Here is a 20,238-nt window from a genome sequence, read left to right as displayed (position 1 = left end):
CCTAGTACTGCGAAATCAACAATCAAAGTGACCGAACACCTTCTAAAATAACTGCCAGGGAAAGAGAATAAAGTACAGGTTTGTCGCTGTGGAGCTCGGCCGCTTACAGCCATCCCTGTGTGCTCGGAAGCAGGTGCAAAACAGGTGTGTGGCCATGAGGACGATCTCCGTTAGTCCTCAAAACTATCACACGTTTTCAGCTGGCCGCCACGTTTACAAACAGGACTGTTTGTAAGAAGCGATTAAGCAGCTGAGACAAAAATGAGACACACAAGTCTGTATGACTTCAAAGGTTATGATTGCTCTTTTAATAAAACTTCAGACAGTAGAAATGAAATTTATAATGGCAGATAAGTAAGACATTACATTATGCCACTGTGATCTCAATCAGGCTACTCAATCCCTATGCTGTGCTTATACCACGTTTGAATAACAAACTTCATGTCTGGTGTGGTGGTGCCAGCCTGTAACCCCAGCACTCTAGAAGCTGAGGTGGGTATATTTCGAGTTCAAGGTCAACTATGGCTATGTATTGAAAGTTTGTAAAATGATGATGATGATGATGGTGGTGGAAGAAAGAAAAACTTCACAGACACTACTAATTCACTTCTCATTTATCTCTCATTTCTGAGAAGAAATTTCATGCATTTTACTGAGATAGAATTCCATAATATTTCTGAAAAGCTGTCTTGACGTACACTGAAATGCCAGTCACTGAGGGAAAAACTCCCTATGGAGTGTAGCATGATCCCTGCGCACCTACACACAGGTAGGCATTGGATCTCGCATTATTTACAGAACTAATGTTCTAGAAAACATTTTGTTTCGTAGAAACCCATCGCAGGCTTAGATAAAGACTGAAATGTAAACCAGGCCACTACACTTTCAGACCAGGTTGCCACCAACTTCCTGTCTCCTTTACATCAGGCATCAACGTGCAGGGCCCACCCACTGCTGCTCACGTGGCAAGTAACGAGTGTGGGAAAAACAAAAACACAAGCCAGAATCAGAGAATCAGCCCACAAGGAAGGAAATCTCTCTCTTTTTTTTTAAATCATTTCTTTTCCTGTGAGAGGCACAGGCCCAGTCTCACTATATATGTAGGCCAAGGTGGTCTAACCTTTGAACTCATGGTCATGCTCCCGCCGTAGCCCAGTGCGGACACTACAGGTGAGTGCCAACACACCCACACAGCATTGAAATAGTTTCCTTAGATAGCACTACCTTTGTTCAGAGCAAGACAAACAAAACAGCAAAGACCCAGAGAGATGGGATCACAAGCGTTAATTCTGTGAATTCTCACAATTATAGCTGCAGCTTTTATTCGGTGCTCACTGGGACCTGGCATTCTGCTTCCTTTTACTGCACTTAATCTTCCAAGCAAACCTTAGAGGCTAAAATAATTTAATAGTCTTACCACTAAGATTATACTTTTGTCTATCTAGATTGTTTTTCCAGTAAGAGATGGGTTGTACACTATTGTATTAAGCAAAGAGTTTAAAAATTAAAACATATGTATTTTTCTAGAAATCACACACACACACACCAACCTAACTTTTACTCAGCCTTAAAAACCATACCTCGCTAGAACAAAAAGGCATCTGCACATTCATTAGGCACATTCATTACCTGAGAAACGAGAGACTTGGTTTTACAGAGTGACAAACACCATATGAAGCCAGCAATATAATTTGGTTCCAAAGTTATGATCTCAGTTCTTAGAACTGTACTTATTTATTGTATTTACTTAGAACACTGTACCATCCCTCATTTAAACAAACTAGCTCATGAAATATGCAAACCACCACAACCAGAAATGCTGAGAAGACACATTTTTAGAAAAATTTACCTTTAATCATTAAAAAGATATAATGGTATGATGGCTGAGGGAACTGGCTGGGTTGTACAAAACAGCATCTTAGAGGCTATACCTTGCCCCTGGTGACTCCATTTTATCCGATGCCATTTGCCCCACTTGGGGTGAAAGTGCTGATGCAAAATGACCTTACATTCTGTGCAGGCAACAGCTACCATCTGTACAGCACAAACTATGGCACAGACCAAGAGCAAGCTTACAAGTGCCAAGTAAAACATTACCTGTAAACTTAGCAAGGGAAAACATGGACATGTGGACGTGTCAGAGCTGTATGAGAAGAGCCAAGTGCAGGAGTACAGCACACACAGCAGACGAAGGTTGAAACTCACCACGTGGCGCAGGAAGAACACTGCGCACTGGGATGTGGCGGCACCCACCTGACATGAAGCCATCAGAAGCACAGTATTAACCTGCAATGAACTTGCGACTTTGTCCCTGAGAAGCATTTAGTACACTCTTCATCTGACATTTGCCGTTAGTCTGGACTTGGAGCTGCACCTTCAGTCAGCTCTGCCTTCAAAAGGTTCTTCTCATCTCCATTCGAAAACCTTTTGACCAGGTAACTTGATGCCCTACCTACCTATCTGCCTGTCTCTGTGTCTATACCAGCTCTCTGGTCCTGCCTTCCTAGGCCCTCTGTAGCCTCTTTCATCCTTTCCTTGAATTCAGCATCCTGTACATAAAGTACATGTGTGATCTTTAAAATTAAGATTGGAATAAAAGAATCTGTGATTGCAAATAACCATTCTACCATGGAAAATCATAAGCATATGGTGAATTACAACTAAGAAAACTGACTTAGCTTATAAATGTATTTCATTATTACAGGCTGTAAAGTATTTTTAATTATCTTATATTATATATGTATAGGGGGGTGTTAGAGGCCAGATGTGCACTCTACTACAGTTCCCAGAGGCTGGAAGAGGGAACAGGATCTCCTTGGAGGTGGAGTTGGAGGCATGTGTGAACCAAGCACCTGGGTGCTTGCAAACCTAACTTGTGTCTTTCGTAAGATCAACAAGTGCTTTTAACCACTGAGCTATCTGTCAGCCCTGTTAACACTTATTATTCAATAAATTCTGACACTGTGGAAGGAGAAACACATGTATGTCTATAGCAAAGTACATCTGTACCACTAGTGTGTAAATGTGTAAATGTAATCACAGCAGTGTGGAGGTGGAGGCAGGAAGTCATAAATTTAGCCAATCAGGGCTCCACTGCAGGAGTCTCTCTGAAAAAGAAGCTAAGCAATAAATGAAATGCTTAATGCACAGTTAAGGTTTTCCTGTGGCCGTGACAGAATTCTTTTAAAGACTGTTTTCAATAAATTCATACTAATGCTTTTTTCTTCTACAAAAACATATCATGTATGGAATATGTGATACACATACAAAGAAAGAATTTTAAAACTTGCATATGAATTTGCAAGGCCTGCACTTCAACCATGGGAGAACAAAATGCTCTATCTCTGCATATAAACTAAACATAAAACCAGTTGTACGTTTCTGATTTTATAAAACCCAATTTCTAACTAAAAGACAAATAAAATTACAACAAAAATACATTAGGTATCTTAATTCAGAAAATAAAGGTTAAACATATGTGGAGAAAATAATAAAATGAATGCAGAAATTTAAAAATCCCAAAGACAAGAAAAGCACTAGTTCCAACAAACAAAAGACATTTTTACAATATTTTAATCCTCAGAAAAAGGATAATTTATGGACGTGCACACTGCTCCACTCGGATGTGGAAATCCAGGGGCACAGTGTTGAGCAGGACAGCAGTGGAGGGAAGCTGACCCTCAGTTTGCAGAGCCACAAAGCCGCAATGTCGTTTTCCAGAGGGAAGGCAGTCAGCAGCTTTCACGTGCACATGTTCGCTGCAACCTCGCATCCCTCCTATCGAGGTGTCACAACCGCCTTGGACAGATCAACGTTACATGTTTGTTAAATGTGGCGTCATCAATGCATCCCAAAGATGGAAAAACCGGTTATTTCACAATCACCCTATTTGAACAAGAGTGAGTTAAGTTCTGAATTTTGATGGAAAAGGAAGTTTTCATTTCCTTTGATAACACTAATTCTGTATGACTTTTGAACACCTTAAACACATAGCTTATTAGATAATTAGGTATGTGACACCCAAGCAATTTCTTTAAAAAAATTCAACTCTGAATGACCTACCCCTTCTTGTTTAGTAAAGAGATTAAGGCAGTCACTCAACGCCACACAAGTGTCTCTAGAAGCTTCGGAGACAACATCAGCTTTCTGAAGAAATGATGGAAGCATATCTATAAACAAACAAAAATTGGGTACACACTGAGTGAGATCTGAAGCAATGTCAAAGCGAACCACAGACACTTTACATTCACTAACTCCACGTGCTCTCTCTGCTGTGAGAGCCGGGACCCAGTATGTCTCACCACCGTAGGCAAGCTCCTGCCGCCATCTCCTCACTCAGTGCCTTTGAGCAGCCTGCCGCCCCCAAGGACAGCTAAGGCTTTAAGAGCTCACAGGACCTGGGCACTTTGTGACGCTTAAGGATAACAGTCAACAAGGGCAGACAGTGCTGCTTCTAACAGCATTTCCTTTCATGACAGTCTCTGCTGGGTAAGTAATTTTATTCAAAAGTGAAGCGCTAAAAAGAGACAAAAATAATTCTGTGGTTGACATGGAGGCTAACGAATCTGAAGGCGGCATTAATTCAACTTCCTCTAGCTCTTATTTGGAAAAATGTTTGGCATAAATGGGTATTTGTACTTTCAAAACTGTATCCCCTGTGTAAGCCGACTGCCTATTTTTAATGCCTGTTTTTGTCCCGTAAGCTATGGACAGAGAAGGAAATGGCATTATCAGACTCTGACCCTGTCAGGCAGGAGAAATCTTAAGCATTTTTCCATTTTAAAAAAAAAAAAAAAAAGTTGGTAAGAGAAAGCTGAAAAATAGACATTTATTGCTTAAAAATGAGTAAAATGTTGTGGATACCTGTCCAAATGGATGCGAGAGAATTACTTGGCTTTTGCCAATTACACACAATGATCATTTAAAGTCATTCTTCTAACCAAATAAAGTTCTTAATATTTAAGAAAACTTTTCATTAAAATAAAACTGAGAAAGAAAAACCTGCAGCATTTGTATTTCAAATAATCCTGACTAATTTAAAACAATGCTGAAGCCATAAGCAAGGCCAATAAGCCAAAGAGATCAAGTGAATCAAATGCCAAAACCTTAGCAAATGTCAAGCCAGAGGCAGTAGGTCCCATTGAGATGCAAACACTTCCGGCTAAAGAGAAATGATGGTCTGAGGGGAAGAAAGTTTAGAATCTCAGGCCAATCATCAGAAACAAGTGTGCAAGTGTTCACAGTCATCACTTTAAGTACCACTGATAAACTCTAAATACCAATCTTCCTCAGTCTTATTTTAAATATTCCAAAATACATTAATGTGATTTAAGGAAAAGGGACCTATTTAGGAAGAATATTTATCTAAATTCATACGGCAGAGGTGAACAACAAAAGGAAAAACTGAGTAAGCAAAGAAAGGAACCCTCTTCCGGAACACCAGGACCCAACAGCAAGCCCTCTAAGCCCTCTTTCTCAGCAGCTCCCCAGGGAGAGCCGCTCTGACCACACACGTGACTGAAAGCTGTTGCTCTCTGAAATAGATGACTGCGTATACACTAGCTTTCACTTTGGGCCTTCGATACACACTGTCAAGGTTTATTCTCTACTTGCTTGTTAAATGGCTAAGAAAGTGGCACATGCTACATGTCTGGGACTCCCGCAATGGAGACGCAACAGACGTCACACACAACTGTGAGACGCACAAGAGAAAAACAGACTCAGCCTTTGTCTTCCACAGATGTTCTGGGTAATCTAGTAATTTTCCACTTTCATGACACAAATGGGATTATCATGAAATCATGGATTCTTTTAAAGTAAATACCACCACACAGCTAATCAGCCCCAATAAACCCTAGGTTGTAGATAATTTCTGATTTAGATACTTGACTAATACAAAACAAATATTAAGTATCCAAACATAAGGAATACTTAGATGTACTTCAGCTAATTCACTATACAAATTTTCTACACACACACACACACACACACACGCACACGCACACGCACACACACTATTTCATTTCTCTGGCAATCTACTGTAAAAATAGGTCTTTGAGATAAACCTTAATTTTTGTGGCAGTTTGCTTTCCGACCTGAGGACCCCTGGCTTATGATCCACCTTAGAACTACACAAGACCATTTCACATGGGCTTGTATCTTAGACAATGATATTTACATGCTGTCAGACACACACAAAAAGAACCACTGAAGTTTAGAAAGGTGAGCAAATGAGAATCACTAAAAATATGTTTTAGGCTGTTAATATTTGGAAACTAAACTGTCATCATGAATGCAAAATGGCCACTACATGACCTTATATGACCTCCTAAAGGAATGTTATTGCTGATTTTGAGGGAAAAATGATTTTTGTACTAAAAATATTTTTAAAGTCATTAAAGCTGCTAGAAGATCATACTGGGAAAAGCCTAACTTTAGAGGCATATAAAAAGCTCACAGTCTGTCGTTTCTCATGATTATACTCTACAATTTTTAATTGGGCAAGTTTTAAAGACAATGAAAAGTGCTTGTTTCTTTTGTCTCTATAGCAAATTAAACCTCAATTTAGGCAACCTTCTATCTAGAAGGAGTCCATGCATCTCTGTAACACTGAAGATACAATAGCGTTCACACGAGCAAGGCTGTTTTCTTAGAAATATTAGTTTAGCTAGAAGAGCCTTCTACTTTATCTCTCCTGAACCTAGGTTTGAGATATTACTTCTTTAGGTATCACATGTCCCGTGAGTCACAAGTTTCTCCATTTGGAGAACATATGTTGCCTTCCCACCTCTGGTTCAAATGCCATCCTCCTTATAAAGCCTCCTTAACGATGTCTGGGGGGCTTGATGGCAGCACGAGCCAGTGCATCTGTCCCTCCACTCTGCTATCCATGTGAGCTCTAGACCTCTTTACCACACAGCCTACCTGGTGAGCACCAGACCAGGGAGACACCATCTCATAAAAACAATGGGGGCGTCGCTCTGGGTTATGATCTCTGGCCTGCACACGCTCTCCTGCATGCGCACACACAGAATAAAAGTGACTTTTCAATCTGACTTTACTACCAATCAGAATCATATCAACATCTTAGAAAATCATTCCTGTTTCCTGAAAGTAAAGAAAATGATATATACAAATTAAAAAAAAATTATCTTTTAGAAATGTCTACATAAAATTATAACCTGAAAAAAAAGAGAGATGTGACAGTATACATGATTCAAGATTTTGAATATAAGTTTCCCTACTGGTTTAAATTAAGCTGTTAGTTTGAAAATAATCACCCACTAAGTGTGTACATCAGAATGCTGTATGGTTTGATATCTGCGTATTATTTGTATGTAATTTACACTAACTACACTAAAGTATTTGAGATATATAGCCCAGAGTGCAGTATTAAATGGGTTAAATAACAGAAAGACAGTGATGTGATGAACTCAAATAGCAAACAAATAAAGCATTCTTTAAAAATGCTAGCTATCCAGTGAAGGAAGCGATTATGGGTGAGGAGGGAGAGATGGCTTGAATCTTAAGAGAACAATAACATCGCTGTTGCTAAACGCAGGCTGGATAAAACAGCCTATCTAAGACGCTGGTCCTCAGAGAAGACGGTGTCACAGTCAGGTCAAGGCGATCTGGAGAGCTGGGTAAGATTTCAGGTACCATTTGCTGAGCAGCAACCATTCAGAAGGCACCATGCCAGGTGCTGAGATGAAGGTCTAAGAAGGGCATGTGTCTTGCACTTTTCTTCTCCTTTTATATTCTGGTTTGTTTGGAATTTTGTTTCTTTTCTAAAGAGAAGAGAAAGGAGGGGCGTCTCCTTTCTAGGAGGTGGGGAGGATCTGGGAAGAGCTGTGGAAAAAAACCCATGACCAGAATATATTGTATTGAGGCTGGAGAGATGGCTCAGTGGTTAAAAGGACTGGCTATCCTTCCAGAGGAGCTGGGTTCAATTCCCAACAACCACACTGCAGCTCAAAACTGTCTGTTAACTCCTGTTTCAGAGGAGCTGATACTTTCATACAGACATACATGCAGGCAAAATACCAATGTACATTATGAAAAAAATAGAACACAGAGTTAAAAATTATAAAATATATATATTTGTAAGTTATAGAAATATCTTATTCTAATGCACAAAGAAAATTCTAGAAGAAAAAGAGTGACAGAGAACCTTGTCTTCACAGAACTTGTGTCTACAAAGGAAAATAAGTTCCTTGAAGACTTTAAAACACATAGACAAAAATATAAGGTAAATAGGAAAAAGGATGAATTATATTTTAAAAAGAAAATCTTTTTTGAAGCTGGTGCTTTTCCAGGAGATCCTATAGGTTAGACCCTATTGAATTAAACAGCAGATCTTTGGCTGCATATTTGCATTCTTTTACAAATAAAAATCAAATGAAGCAGTAAAATTCATTTTAATCCAACTAAATAGAAACTCCTTCAAAAGCTACTGATTGGCTTGCATCACTCCTGACTGATGTTATGAAAAGAGCAGAATTGAAATTAACAGTAACTAGGGCAGAGCCATGACTGAGAGGGCCCCACCTGTGGGCAGGTCAGGGAGGTGTCCTGGTAAGGTCTGTGCCACGGAGAAAAAAGTGACACAAAGAATGTGAGGATGTGTCAGTGTGTGAGGCTGGCCCAAGTCTGAAGGCACTTCCATATGCCGTCCTCCTGACTGCTGTGGACTTTGGAAGAAGGACATTAGGTCATTTAGTTTTACAAGCACACTGCCTCACCTGCTGGCCTTCTTCCTCAACCTTGCTGCTTGAAAGCCAGCCTGGACCAAGGACGGAAGTTCCCTCTCCAGGGCATAATGGAGCTTACTCTAAGCAACTTCTGTGACCTTCCCGTCCTCTCTAAAAAGTGTAGACCCAACTGTAGCTGGAACAGACAAAAAGCTATATAAAGACTACTTAGGGCATGCAGGGAAAAAGTACAAACTTGGACACTTGTAGCAGTAACACTGACACTGGTCTTAGAGATGTCAGAAAGTTTGGGAAATGACATATAAAAAGATGAGGAAGAATTCCTATCTCATACCTTGTGATCAACATATATGAAGACAACGTGACACAAGAAAAAGTTCACATTGCTGAACAGAGTGCAAAGAAGGAAAAGAAAGAGATGAGACTACTAAAGTAAATAGACCAAGGTCATAAAGTCAACTCAGACTTCATAATACACCCTCCAGGCACTAAGGCTGCAAGTGAGGCTGAGCAAGGGCCGGTTTGTAAGAGACACCTCCGCTCTGAAGAATATTCCATAAAGACAGACGCGCAAAATTGCCGGACTTTGTGGGAAAGACAGCTCCAGCAAACATTAGAGTAGTAGGTTGACTGCAGGGGTAGGCAGTGCTGTGTAGGAGATGGGGAGAAAATGACGAAGACAGGCACAGAAAAGAAGAGTGACTACAGGTGTAGGCTTAGAAAGCTGTGGGAACTGATGATGCAGTTTTCTGAGATACAAACAGAGAAGAAAAGGGTTGACAGAAATAATGCAATTTTTAACATTGTAGGCAGCAGACTGGAGCACTGTAGCAATCGTATCCTGCTCTGAACTTCTAGACAGGTAACATGGACTTGAGAAGCTTAACTAGAGCAGCCAAGCTGCAGACTAGGTTGACAAAAGGCAATCTGGCCAACTCTACCCATGAAGATGCTGGATAGAATAGTAACATTGAACATGCAACTGAGCTCTAATGGAGGGCGGAAATAATGTCAATGATGTGGCAGGCTACACTGAGCAAGGGTAAGGACAGAGGTTGGTGAGACAGAACATGAACCCCGGGATTGATAGACTGAGAGACCCTCTGATGCACTTTCTTTATGCTGGTTTTTAAACCAACCTAACACAGGCTACAGTCATTTCAGAAGAAGGAACCCCAAATGAGAAAATTACTCCATTAAGACTGATCTAGGGACGGGAGGAGGGAGGGGCTTATGGGGGGATACAAAGTGAATAAAGTGTAATTAATAAAAAAATAAAAAATAAATAAATAAAAAGACTGATCTATAGGCAGGTCTGTAGGGCGATTTTCTTAATTAGTGAATGATGAGGGAGTGTCTAGGCCATTGTGGGTGGTGCCAATCCTGGGAAGGTGGTCCTGGGTGCTACAAGGAAGCAATCTGAGCAAGCCATGGCAAGCAAGCCAGTAAGCAGCACTCATCTGGCCTCTGCATTAGCTCCTGTCTCCAGGTTCCTATCCTGTTTGAGTTCCTGTCCGGAAATCCTTCCACAATGGACTATGATATAGAAGTGTAAGCCAAATAAACACTTTCCTTCCCCAAATATTTGATCATGGTGTTTTATCACAGCAATAGAAATCCTGATCAAAAGACACTCCTAAACCAAGGGTGTAAACCTTTGTAAACACCTATACTGGGGAGAGGGTGTCAAGCTGGAAAAAGTTTTCCCTTGTGTCCAACCATAAAGAAGGGCAGTTTGCCTATTGCTCTGGGTGGGAACCAGAGTGACTGAGAATCCCTAGACCTGTGAATCATCTAGTTAAAAATTCCAATTGCAAAATATCAGCCAGGATACAGAAGAAACTTTGTAGCCTCAACAGGGACAGAAAGTTTCTTTGCAGGGACACCTTCACATCTAGGAAGTAGGAACAACAACACACTTCATTAAGGACCTCAAACAAAGATACATCCAGGGGAGGGATGTTCTGTATTTTCAAGAATTAGCTACAGAATCTGAGCTACTGGAGTGGTCCAAGGACTTTAAACCAATATCTATATAATTAGTAGAGAGACAATTATAAAGATGTATGCATTGGAAAGCTCGTGTTGGCATGGGAAAACCAACATTTTTACATTTACTTTATCGTGTCTGTGTGTCTGTGTGTATGAGGGTGTGTGCACACTGGCACACATGTGGAGGTCAAAGGGTAACATGAAGGCTTTGTCTTCTTTCACAGTGTGGGTTCCAGGGATTGAACTAGGTCAGCTTAATGGCAAATGGCTCTACCTGCTGAGCCATCTTTTAGGCCTACAAAACAAATTTTAAAGTTACCATCTACAATTTCTGGAATCAGAAAGGCATTAAGACTGACAAAGTCAAGGGATTAAACAGGAAAGGAGACAAAAGTGAGTGAGAAAAACTAGAAAGTGATTCTTAAAAAGTTATCAGACTGCAACAGAGAAGAGGTGGGAAGCAGCCAGAAAATTCCTGCTTATCACGGTGAAGCACAAAGAGCCAACACAAAGCAACAAATCAGAATGCAGAATGAAAACACGGAAATACTCAGACAAACTAAGAGCTGAGGGACAAGAGAGTTCTGTTGTGTGTCTCTTCTGATGAAAGAGGAAAATAAGAACAACCATTTTAAGAGAAAATAGTTGAAAAGTATTTTTAGATTAAAGAAAGATCACTGAGTATGTAAGCTACAAAACAGACTCAAGCAAGCTGTACACAGAGCAACAAAATCCAAACCTACAGCTAGAATAAAACTGTAGAACATCAAAGATGCCATCAGCAGGGCACCACCAAGAGAGGCAGAGAAGACGACAGAGGCTGGAAAGTATCATATTCAGAACACGAGAAGTCAGGAGAGGTTGGAGCCACAGCTTCGGAATGCAGACGCCAGGGACCAGGGATGAGTGCAGCTGGCAGCGTGCTTGCCTTGCATGCTTGAGACCTATGAGTCCAGGGAGAAAGTAAGAATGCCGTAACAAGTAAGGGCGAAATAAAGACATAAACACATGGACATGCACACAAAATAAGTGTATGGTTTTTTGAAAATAAAAGAGCGGATGCAGAGGGTCAAAGGATGGTGTAGAAAGCTGCAGGCATTAACTGCAGCGTCCACGTCGGCCAGAAGGCAAACCAGCCCAGTTTCCCTGGCTTCCTCCCTATTTTGGTTGCTCCTAAAATATCTTAGTGACTTGAACAACCTCACATTTACTAAGCAGGCATACACTCCTTTCTCCCCAACTCTTAGAAAAAGAAGTTGCAAGTGTATAAGCTAGATAAGTAGTAGGTCATTTGCTTCATTCACCAGAGAAAGAGGGTGGGGGAAGAGAGAGGGGAAATGGAAGAAAGGAGGGGAAGGGGAAAGCAGGGGAAGAGAGAGGAAGGGAGAAAGATGGATTTCATACATGCAACATGTTCCAAGGCTGGGAAACACCACTGGCGGAGGTGAGGAAGGCTGCGTGAACTAACAGACCAGCAGCTGCCATGCTGAGAAGAGAGGGGACAGTAAGACCAGGCTCAGCAAGGAGTGAAGGGGATGTGCCACAGACAGACCTGGGTCATGGGACAGGAAGAAGTCAACAACACTGTTGGGCCGTTGCCCAGGAGATGTGTCAGCCACTAGGCAAGGGAAGCTCGCACTGCCATAGGGTAAAGCTGCTGACCTTTAAAAGACTGGTAACATGCCTTCAAATTGTTTTTCCTTTTTCTGACCTAAGGCTCTCTGAAGAAATGCACATGAAACAGACAGGGTCACATTGTGGTGGTTCATTCTTTTTTGGTGACTGGAGAAAACTTTGCTCATAAGGCTAAATTCTCTGCCCACAGCAGAAACAAATCTGCCAACTTTCCTTTCTGCACCAAGCATGTAAACCAGAAATAGAAACGTACACAGAGCGTGCTTAAGAATGCGCCCGCCCCTACGTGTGCATTCCTATATAAGCCTGTGTGGGTCTGCTGGTAAACTCTTTGTTCAAGGAGAGCACTGCTTTCAAATAATACTAGTATTATCCTCACTCAGGGATAAGTGTCTCTATGCTCATCTGGACGTGCTATGGGGCTGTTCACTCACCAAAATAAGCACATTTTGTTCTGTTACAGAGGAGGCAAAGATAAAGCCTTCATCTACCTCTCCCATCCTTCCCAGCCATCCACTGAGCAGCCCTGCTGTTGGCTGAATCCATTAGTGGTCCAAGTACAAACAGGTCTCTGTAATGGAGTTTGCACCACAAGGCATGACAGAATGGCATGGAGGAGCACACCAGCACAGGCGGCAAAAGACAGCATCAGTTTAGTATTTTTCAAAGTGGTGTTATCACAACTAGGAAGAGGAGCTGCTGAGAAGGCTCAGTGGATGACAGAGAACTGACTCCCACAAGTTGCCCTCTGTCCTCCACACGCGAACTATGGCACAAATGAACAAGCGCAGTGCTCACACGCCCACAGCTACTAAGCCACAAAAACCAACAGACAGTCAATGCTAATTCAGTTTCTCATTCTCTCTCTCTCTTTCTTTCTCTCTCCCTTTCCTTACCTTTGGCCACATCACACTCCTTAATCATTTTGAGAAAGTTGTAAATTTCCCTATCTAGTCTCTGCTGACATGTCTGTGCTCTCTGAAAGAAAAAAAAAAGAGACAAAATTAAAACAAACAATGAAGAACTTCCAAAATTACTTACACATTAATGGTTCTATAAAAACTTGCAATTTGGATACATTTAAGACAATTTTTTTACAAAAGGATATAAATAAAATATTTAATCAAGTAGTTTAATAAAAATAAGTATTTAATTCCAAACACATTCAACATCGGTCATGTAGACATCACACAACTGCATTAATTACACCACGCATATGCAGTTAATTTCTTTGATTTGCTAGATCTGAATAAATTCACCAGGAAACTATACATTACATTTCTGAAGGATACATTTTTAAAACTATTTCTTTCTTATTTTAAAAAATCCACAAGCTGACCCTTCATGCAGCATTTTAAATCCACATTGCTACCGCCCACGTCGTCAGACCAAGCAGGACATTTTCTGACTAAGCTGAAGCTCATGAAAATAAGGTAAAGACAATTACGGAGAACATTCTTCCTTGAAAGTTTACATTTCTTCATAGCAAGGTCCCTAGAAGTAAAACATAAATGAGAAAACCTATCATCTAACTCCAACCAGCCCAGAGCAGATTCTCAAAGAAAAAAATGCAAATCACTGTCGATGTTAAGTTGATTTTACATATAACAAAAAGAATGAGCAAGAATCATACTGGAATTGCTTGGCTATAGCAGTTGAAAATTTTTTTTTCTGGTTGGGTGAGAGTGGTGCACACCTTTAATCCTAGCACTTGGGGGGCAGAGGCAAACTGGTCTCTGAGTTCAAGACCAGCCTGGTCTACAGAATTATTTCCAGCACAGCCAGGGGTACCCAGAGAAACCCTGTCTCAAAAATGAACTAATTAATTAATTAAAAAATACTTATTATGTTAACCATGACTTTGGAAATACTAGAATCGCTACTGTGGGCAGAGTCGACTCAGCTTTGTGCTTGTAACGTCCAGTGGTCCATCACAAAACATTCGCTTATTCAAAATTAAACCCAGCGTAGCTTGTGCCAAGGTGACATAGGTAAGCACTCTTTTCTCCTATTTCTCTTTATAAATCTTTTAGCTCTTATAAAGCTCAACCCAACCACAGCAGAATTATTCATGGGACCACATTAGTGACAGGCAATGTTCTCTTTTAAATTTGTATTATCCCTTCTGTTTTGAGACTCCTAATGACATCTAAATATAACTCACGTTTACTTATTTATTTGAGAGAGAATACTTGTACTATGTAATTTAAAACCCCAGAAAGAGAGAGCTGGTTTGCTTGCTCATTTTTCAGACACTGTGAATACAGGCTGAGGGTGGGGAAGTCCATCTGGAGACACTCCCTGCACCGAATGCATCACCCATGACTTATTAATGGAAGACCATTCGCACACTGTGCACATTACTATTCTTGCTCATGTCCAAGTCTGCGCCACCGCTGACTCGTTTCCGTCTCCTGGCGGAAGCTGCCTAAGAAAGCACTGGCTCCATCTGCAGACTCCTTATCTGACATGCAGCACACTCCTGAGTTATAACTGTCGGGGAGCCACACCCTCCAACGTCATCTTCAAACCCCAGGGTCACATGTCTCTTCACTTAGCACCTTCATGCTTCTTCGCTCAATGGTTTAAAAGGTACATACAAGTCAGCTACAGAAGAGTCCAGGAACACACAGCATGAAGATAACTAAAAAGGACAGTGGTTTTCAATACAATAAAACAAAGTACATGCTCTAATTTGCTATCACCTACATTGAGAACAAAACAAAACGAAACACCTTCTGGGCTAGGCAGTAAGCACAGACCTGTCAATCCTGGTACTAAGGCCACACTATCATGAGTTCTTGCCCAGCCAGGGCTATACAATGAGATCGTGCTTGTGAACACTCTGTGGTGTCTGGCATGGCGCCTCAATATTGGGTTCTATATCATTTTCCCTATGCCAGGGAAGCTGAAGTTTTAAATTTGATTTATTTACTATATAAGTAAAGTTCCATTGTAAACAATGTTCTAATATTAACATCTGACAAAATTTTAATTTTATCCAAGTTATCTGTACAGAGTATGTACACAGCAAGAATGACACCCATGAGCACAGAGGCCCAGAGCGTCAGAGAGCTCCACAATGAGAGGCCCACCCCAATAGTCATCTCCTGTCACAACTTCATCTGCCTTGTCCAAACATGGAGGGTCATGTAATACCGCATCAAGGAGGTAGGTAGGAGGAGAAAAGTGGTGTGAGGAGGAAGAGCTACATCCAAGCAAGATATCTGCTACAGATTCATTAAGAACAGAAGCACAATACTTAGAATTTAGCAATAAAAGTAGCTGCTAATAACATGAAACAGTACCGGGCAAGAAGACAGCCCAGCAGGGCACAGATGTATGGCTAGGCTCCCAGGCAACTTGAGAAAAGGAAGCTGGCAGTGCTTCTGTCAACACTACTGTCTTGAGTGTAAACAGTGCAGACAGAACAGCTTCCAAAGAGAGGACCGAGGAGCTTTGTGAGGTGATAGGCATGGTCTGTATCTTGATAGGTGAAGGGTTGCACAAAGTATATATATTTCACAAAATACATCCAACTGAAGCTATAAAATGAGTTCAACTTATGACATAAACATTACAGTTCAAAATATTAATCCTCAAAAATAACAGAGAGTAGATCCTAATTTTGGCAGAAAACAGCACGGTGGAGAGTGGTACTCAGTGGCCACCCCGTGAGCCTTCTTAACTCCAGCCAGACCTTCCTCCAGGCAGCGCCACACTCTATCTTTCCTTGCATAAAGCAAGCCAAGGCCCATTGTTATTTTTCTGGTACCTGGTGACTAGCTTGGCCCTGCAACTGTCTTAATGTTCTCTGTTGTAACAGAAAAATAAAAACAAACATGACCTGGAGAGAAAAGTAGTTCTCTCTCACATACTTGACTGGCAGCCTTGGAACCCTGCTTTACCCTGGCTCCTGTCTAAAAGCAGCCGGGGTTAATTTACTCTTCTTTCCAGGCATGCCAACCACCAACATAAATACAGACGTGTTTATCCTACCATCCTGCTTTGTTCTCTCTCAAGTAGCAGCTTTGGTTTGTTTGTGGTTTTTTGATGCAGGGTCTAAATGAAACATTTAGTTTAAATTTAGCGTTCTCTGTTAGTTATTTTGTACATCACAAATATAGCTGAGATTCTAAAGAATTAAGGTGTCATCAACAAACCAAAGCCTCACTTGGTTAGCGCCACCACGGGAAGTATCTGGGGGTCCATGCCACTGCTGCCCACTGGGCCTTCTGATGATGACAGAAACATTCTCTGAGCATCTATCCTGAGCATTTGAGATATTCCTGGTTAAAATGAGGAACTGAGCCAGGTATAACAGCTATGCCTATAATCCTCGCACTCAGGAAGGTGAGGTCAGCTCAAGGCTAGCCTGGGATATATAGCAAGATTCTATTCAAAAATAATAATAAATTAGTGAAAACTTAGTGTGATTTTTATTAACTTGAATGGGAACAGCCCTGTGTGGCTGGCACTGATCACACCGCAAACTAATACCAGGCTTGGCTCCCTCTCTCCTCTAAGTTGTTTTCTGACATCCTCTCAACACGGCATGAAATGACTGTCTGCGGCCATATTGGTTTCTTTTCTCCTTATAGCCTCAAGGCGATGACAGAGGCTGAAAGAAAAGCTTTTTACTGTTTAAGAGGTCCTAGGTTTGAGGGATGATGAAATGAGACCGAACTATCATAGAATACAGTTACTTTTTCAATACAGACACCATGTTCAAACTTCTTATTATAAATTTACTTTTTGCAAAAAAGAGTGCTGAGAGAGTAAAATTAATTTATAGCTCATTCAGATGACTAACATAATGGAAGTATGTTAGTCCCAGGATACTTAACTTCTTCACTGTGTCTGTGGACACCAAAAATAAATTTTCTCCATCGTCTGCCCCAGAATTCCCTTAACTTCACTCCTGTCAAAGATCTCTTGAGTCTATCTGCCTAAGCTACATGCAAACATACTTCAAAGTTCATTTCAGATTTCAACTGTTTTGAACAAGTATCCAGACACTGAGAATCAGAACTCTCACAGTTACCAATTCAAACTCCACTAGACAGAGATGTCTGTAGCCTACAAAACCTGAAAACACTTCATACTGGCTAAATTCTCATTGACTTCAGACACATACTACACATAACTTAAGGGAAAAACTTGGTGGTTTTTAACTGAAAAGAAAAAAATGTTTAAAAAGGAATAAAATACAATATACAATTAAACTGCTAACCTACTGAAAATTTGAAAAATACATTTTAAAAAATTGTCTTTAACCATGTGTCTTAGTGGCAAAGAAGCCAGTATGTTTTTATTTGACTTATAGCTGCCTTTTAAAACACCTTAAATTACTGCAATCCCAGAAGATACTGGTTGCTTTGTAAATCCATATACGTTTTATCACTCATTTTATTGAGGCAGAAAAATAGGAAGGATTTCTCTTCGGTTTGAAAATACTGACTAAACTTTAAAAGCATTTAGCATAATTTTAACATTTTTATTTAGTTTGGTCACGTGCATTTATTTTCCAAGTCTCTTTTTAAAATGATTTATTTTTATTTATGTGTAGGTGTATCTTTCTGTGTATGCATGTGTGACAGCAGGAGCCAACAGAGGCCAGAAAAGGGCACTGGATCCCTTAGAGCTGGCATTTCAAGGCATGGGTGCTAGGAACTGAATCTGGTCCTCTTCAAGAGCAGCAAGTACTCAACCTCTGAGCGCTCTCTCCAGCCCGTATTTACTAAGTTGTGATGCCATTATTCCAAAATGTTCCAGTAGATGTTATTTTTTAAAATTCACTGGTCTAAGAATTATGTTTATAGCTAACAAATTACATACTACACTCTAAAATAGTACAAATAAAGCAATCATCAACAAAGTCTAGTAGATATCTTCAGCAAAGCATGGATGAGTTCAAAATCTCTGATGTCCTACCATAAATAGCATTAGGAATGATGGAGCCTTACATCCCTTGATCACTAGAGATTAGTCAATAAAACTCTGTAGACATTAGTAAACTTAACTTCATTAGACTTGTTTATTTAGAAGCATGCACAGCCTTTAAATAATCCACTTAATTTTCATATGGTTAACTTTAGTAGGGAAATTCATGTGCTTTGAGTTAACTATTTAAACTGAAACAGGTGTCCCTTTGTAGTCTAACTCTTCCAGATCCACCAACATTTTGATAAACAAGATGTATTTAAAAGATACAGCCAGAAAGCTAATATCTGTTTCCCCAAAAATATACCTACTGTCAGAAATGGGTAAGGTACTGCTGTCACTTCAGATAGGGATGTCTCCACTCATTACCCTATCCCTAAGCAGTGGCCGTTAATACTGAAAGCAGTTTTAAATGGAACTGCTGACCAAGAAAGGTGTCACTATGGTTGCATTATTGAAACTCTGAAATATGCAGTGAAGTCATAAAGGGCAGCAGGTCAGGCTCCACATATCCCACCTACTAAAGGCAGTTTCCAAACACAAATGTACTTAACACGCAAACAGACCCAGAACCTCACAGCACTTTCACCCAGGCATTTCTTAGCACTGCCGCAGCAGAGGTCTCAGTGGGATGCACGTGAACAAAGAGCAGTATTATTTCTACTGGGAGAAATCATAATTTCAAAACCTTGCCTCTTAAAAGAAAGCACAGTCAAGGCAGCTATAAGCTCACCGCTAAGGCCTCCTTCAGGTCCACGGCGGAAACTGCATCTTCCTCTTCATCGTCGGTCAGCTGGTCTTGGGAACAGTAGTGAGTGCTGTAGGCAGAGTGTTCTTCGATTGCTTCCAGCCACTTCTTAAACAATCCAAGAATTCCAGAAAAACAGTTTTAATCCAAAGAAATAGTAATAATCTATGAAGCATAAAATTCAGATAGAAGAAATAACTATGGCAAACAAGTGTCCACAATAACATTATGAGTGTTTCTTGTCTGCGACCTGTCTGCATAAAGACTTTCCTAATGCTTTTTTAAAATATCATGTATAGCCAGGAGCGGTGGTGTACGCCTTTAATCCCAGTACTCAGGAAGCAGAGGCAGGCAGATCTCTGTGAGTTCAAGGCCAGCCTGGTGTACATAGTAAGTTCTAGGACAGCTAGGACTATTACACAAAGAGACTCTGTCTCAAAAATAAAATAAAATAAAACACACACACACAAAATATATAAAAAATATCATCTATGCATATATGTATTAATTAGTACTTGAATATATTATAGAAATTAAGCAATGAACAAAATTTTTCACTTAAAATTACTAGTTTCCAGCACTTGACTAATCTAATGCGAAGCAATGGGCTTGGACACTTGGACACAATATTATGAATTTAACATAAAAACTACACACTCAATAAACTTAAATCACCTTAAGAAGGCCAACTGCCTGATGATTTCACTTTTACAAGTGTTAAAAAGAAAAGTAATTTAAGAGAATGGACTAAGAATACTTCCTTGTTTGCTTACAGGACTGCGCTCAATTCTGTGAAACACTATGACAAGCATGACCTCGATTATATAAGGTTCCTTGCTGAACCAAAGCAAATCATTTTGGGGGAAAAGGGTCTTTAAGCACAAAAAATAAACAAAACCTAAGGCTATGAATTCTACTGTAAGAATATGATTTTCCAATAAGTCACTGACCCCATGGATCCTGGCAAAGTGGATCCTGATTATGTTGTTCAAAGATTTAGTGGGGACCCAGCTGAACTCTCCCCACAGTCTTTGTCTTGTCCTGTAGCCCATCTCTACGCCTTTGTATTAGATGACCATCCCTAGAAACACCTCCTACTAAGAATTCCCAGCAGCCCCCCTGGGCTGGGACCCACATATGTGACCCACCTGTCCCCCCATTACAATCTCTCCAAACTTATTCTTAGTCCTAATGCAGCTTGCTTTCATT

At 40.4% G+C, this 20,238-nt stretch overlaps 1 protein-coding gene across 6 annotated transcripts in view; it reads right to left on the bottom strand.

Moving 5' to 3' along the window:
- Window positions 1-20,238, bottom strand: part of Osbpl1a (oxysterol binding protein like 1A) — a 170,427-nt gene that overhangs the window by 89,409 nt on the left and 60,780 nt on the right. For 5 of the 6 annotated variants that reach the window (XM_021656030.2, XM_021656027.2, XM_021656031.2 and 2 more), the window contains 3 exons: window positions 19,015-19,137; window positions 13,235-13,316; window positions 4,063-4,169 (listed from right to left, as the gene is read on the bottom strand). In XM_021656030.2, coding sequence (XP_021511705.1) covers window positions 4,063-4,169; window positions 13,235-13,316; window positions 19,015-19,137 — 312 coding nt within the window. The remainder of the gene's footprint in view (window positions 1-4,062; window positions 4,170-13,234; window positions 13,317-19,014; window positions 19,138-20,238) is intronic. The other variant, XM_021656032.2, reaches the window with a different exon arrangement.

The sequence above is a fragment of the Meriones unguiculatus genome, chromosome 2 (assembly GCF_030254825.1).
Source record: "Meriones unguiculatus strain TT.TT164.6M chromosome 2, Bangor_MerUng_6.1, whole genome shotgun sequence".
NCBI lineage: Eukaryota > Metazoa > Chordata > Mammalia > Rodentia > Muridae > Meriones > Meriones unguiculatus.
Note: the sequence above shows the minus strand (reverse complement) of the source record. Positions and strands in the feature narration are given on the sequence as shown.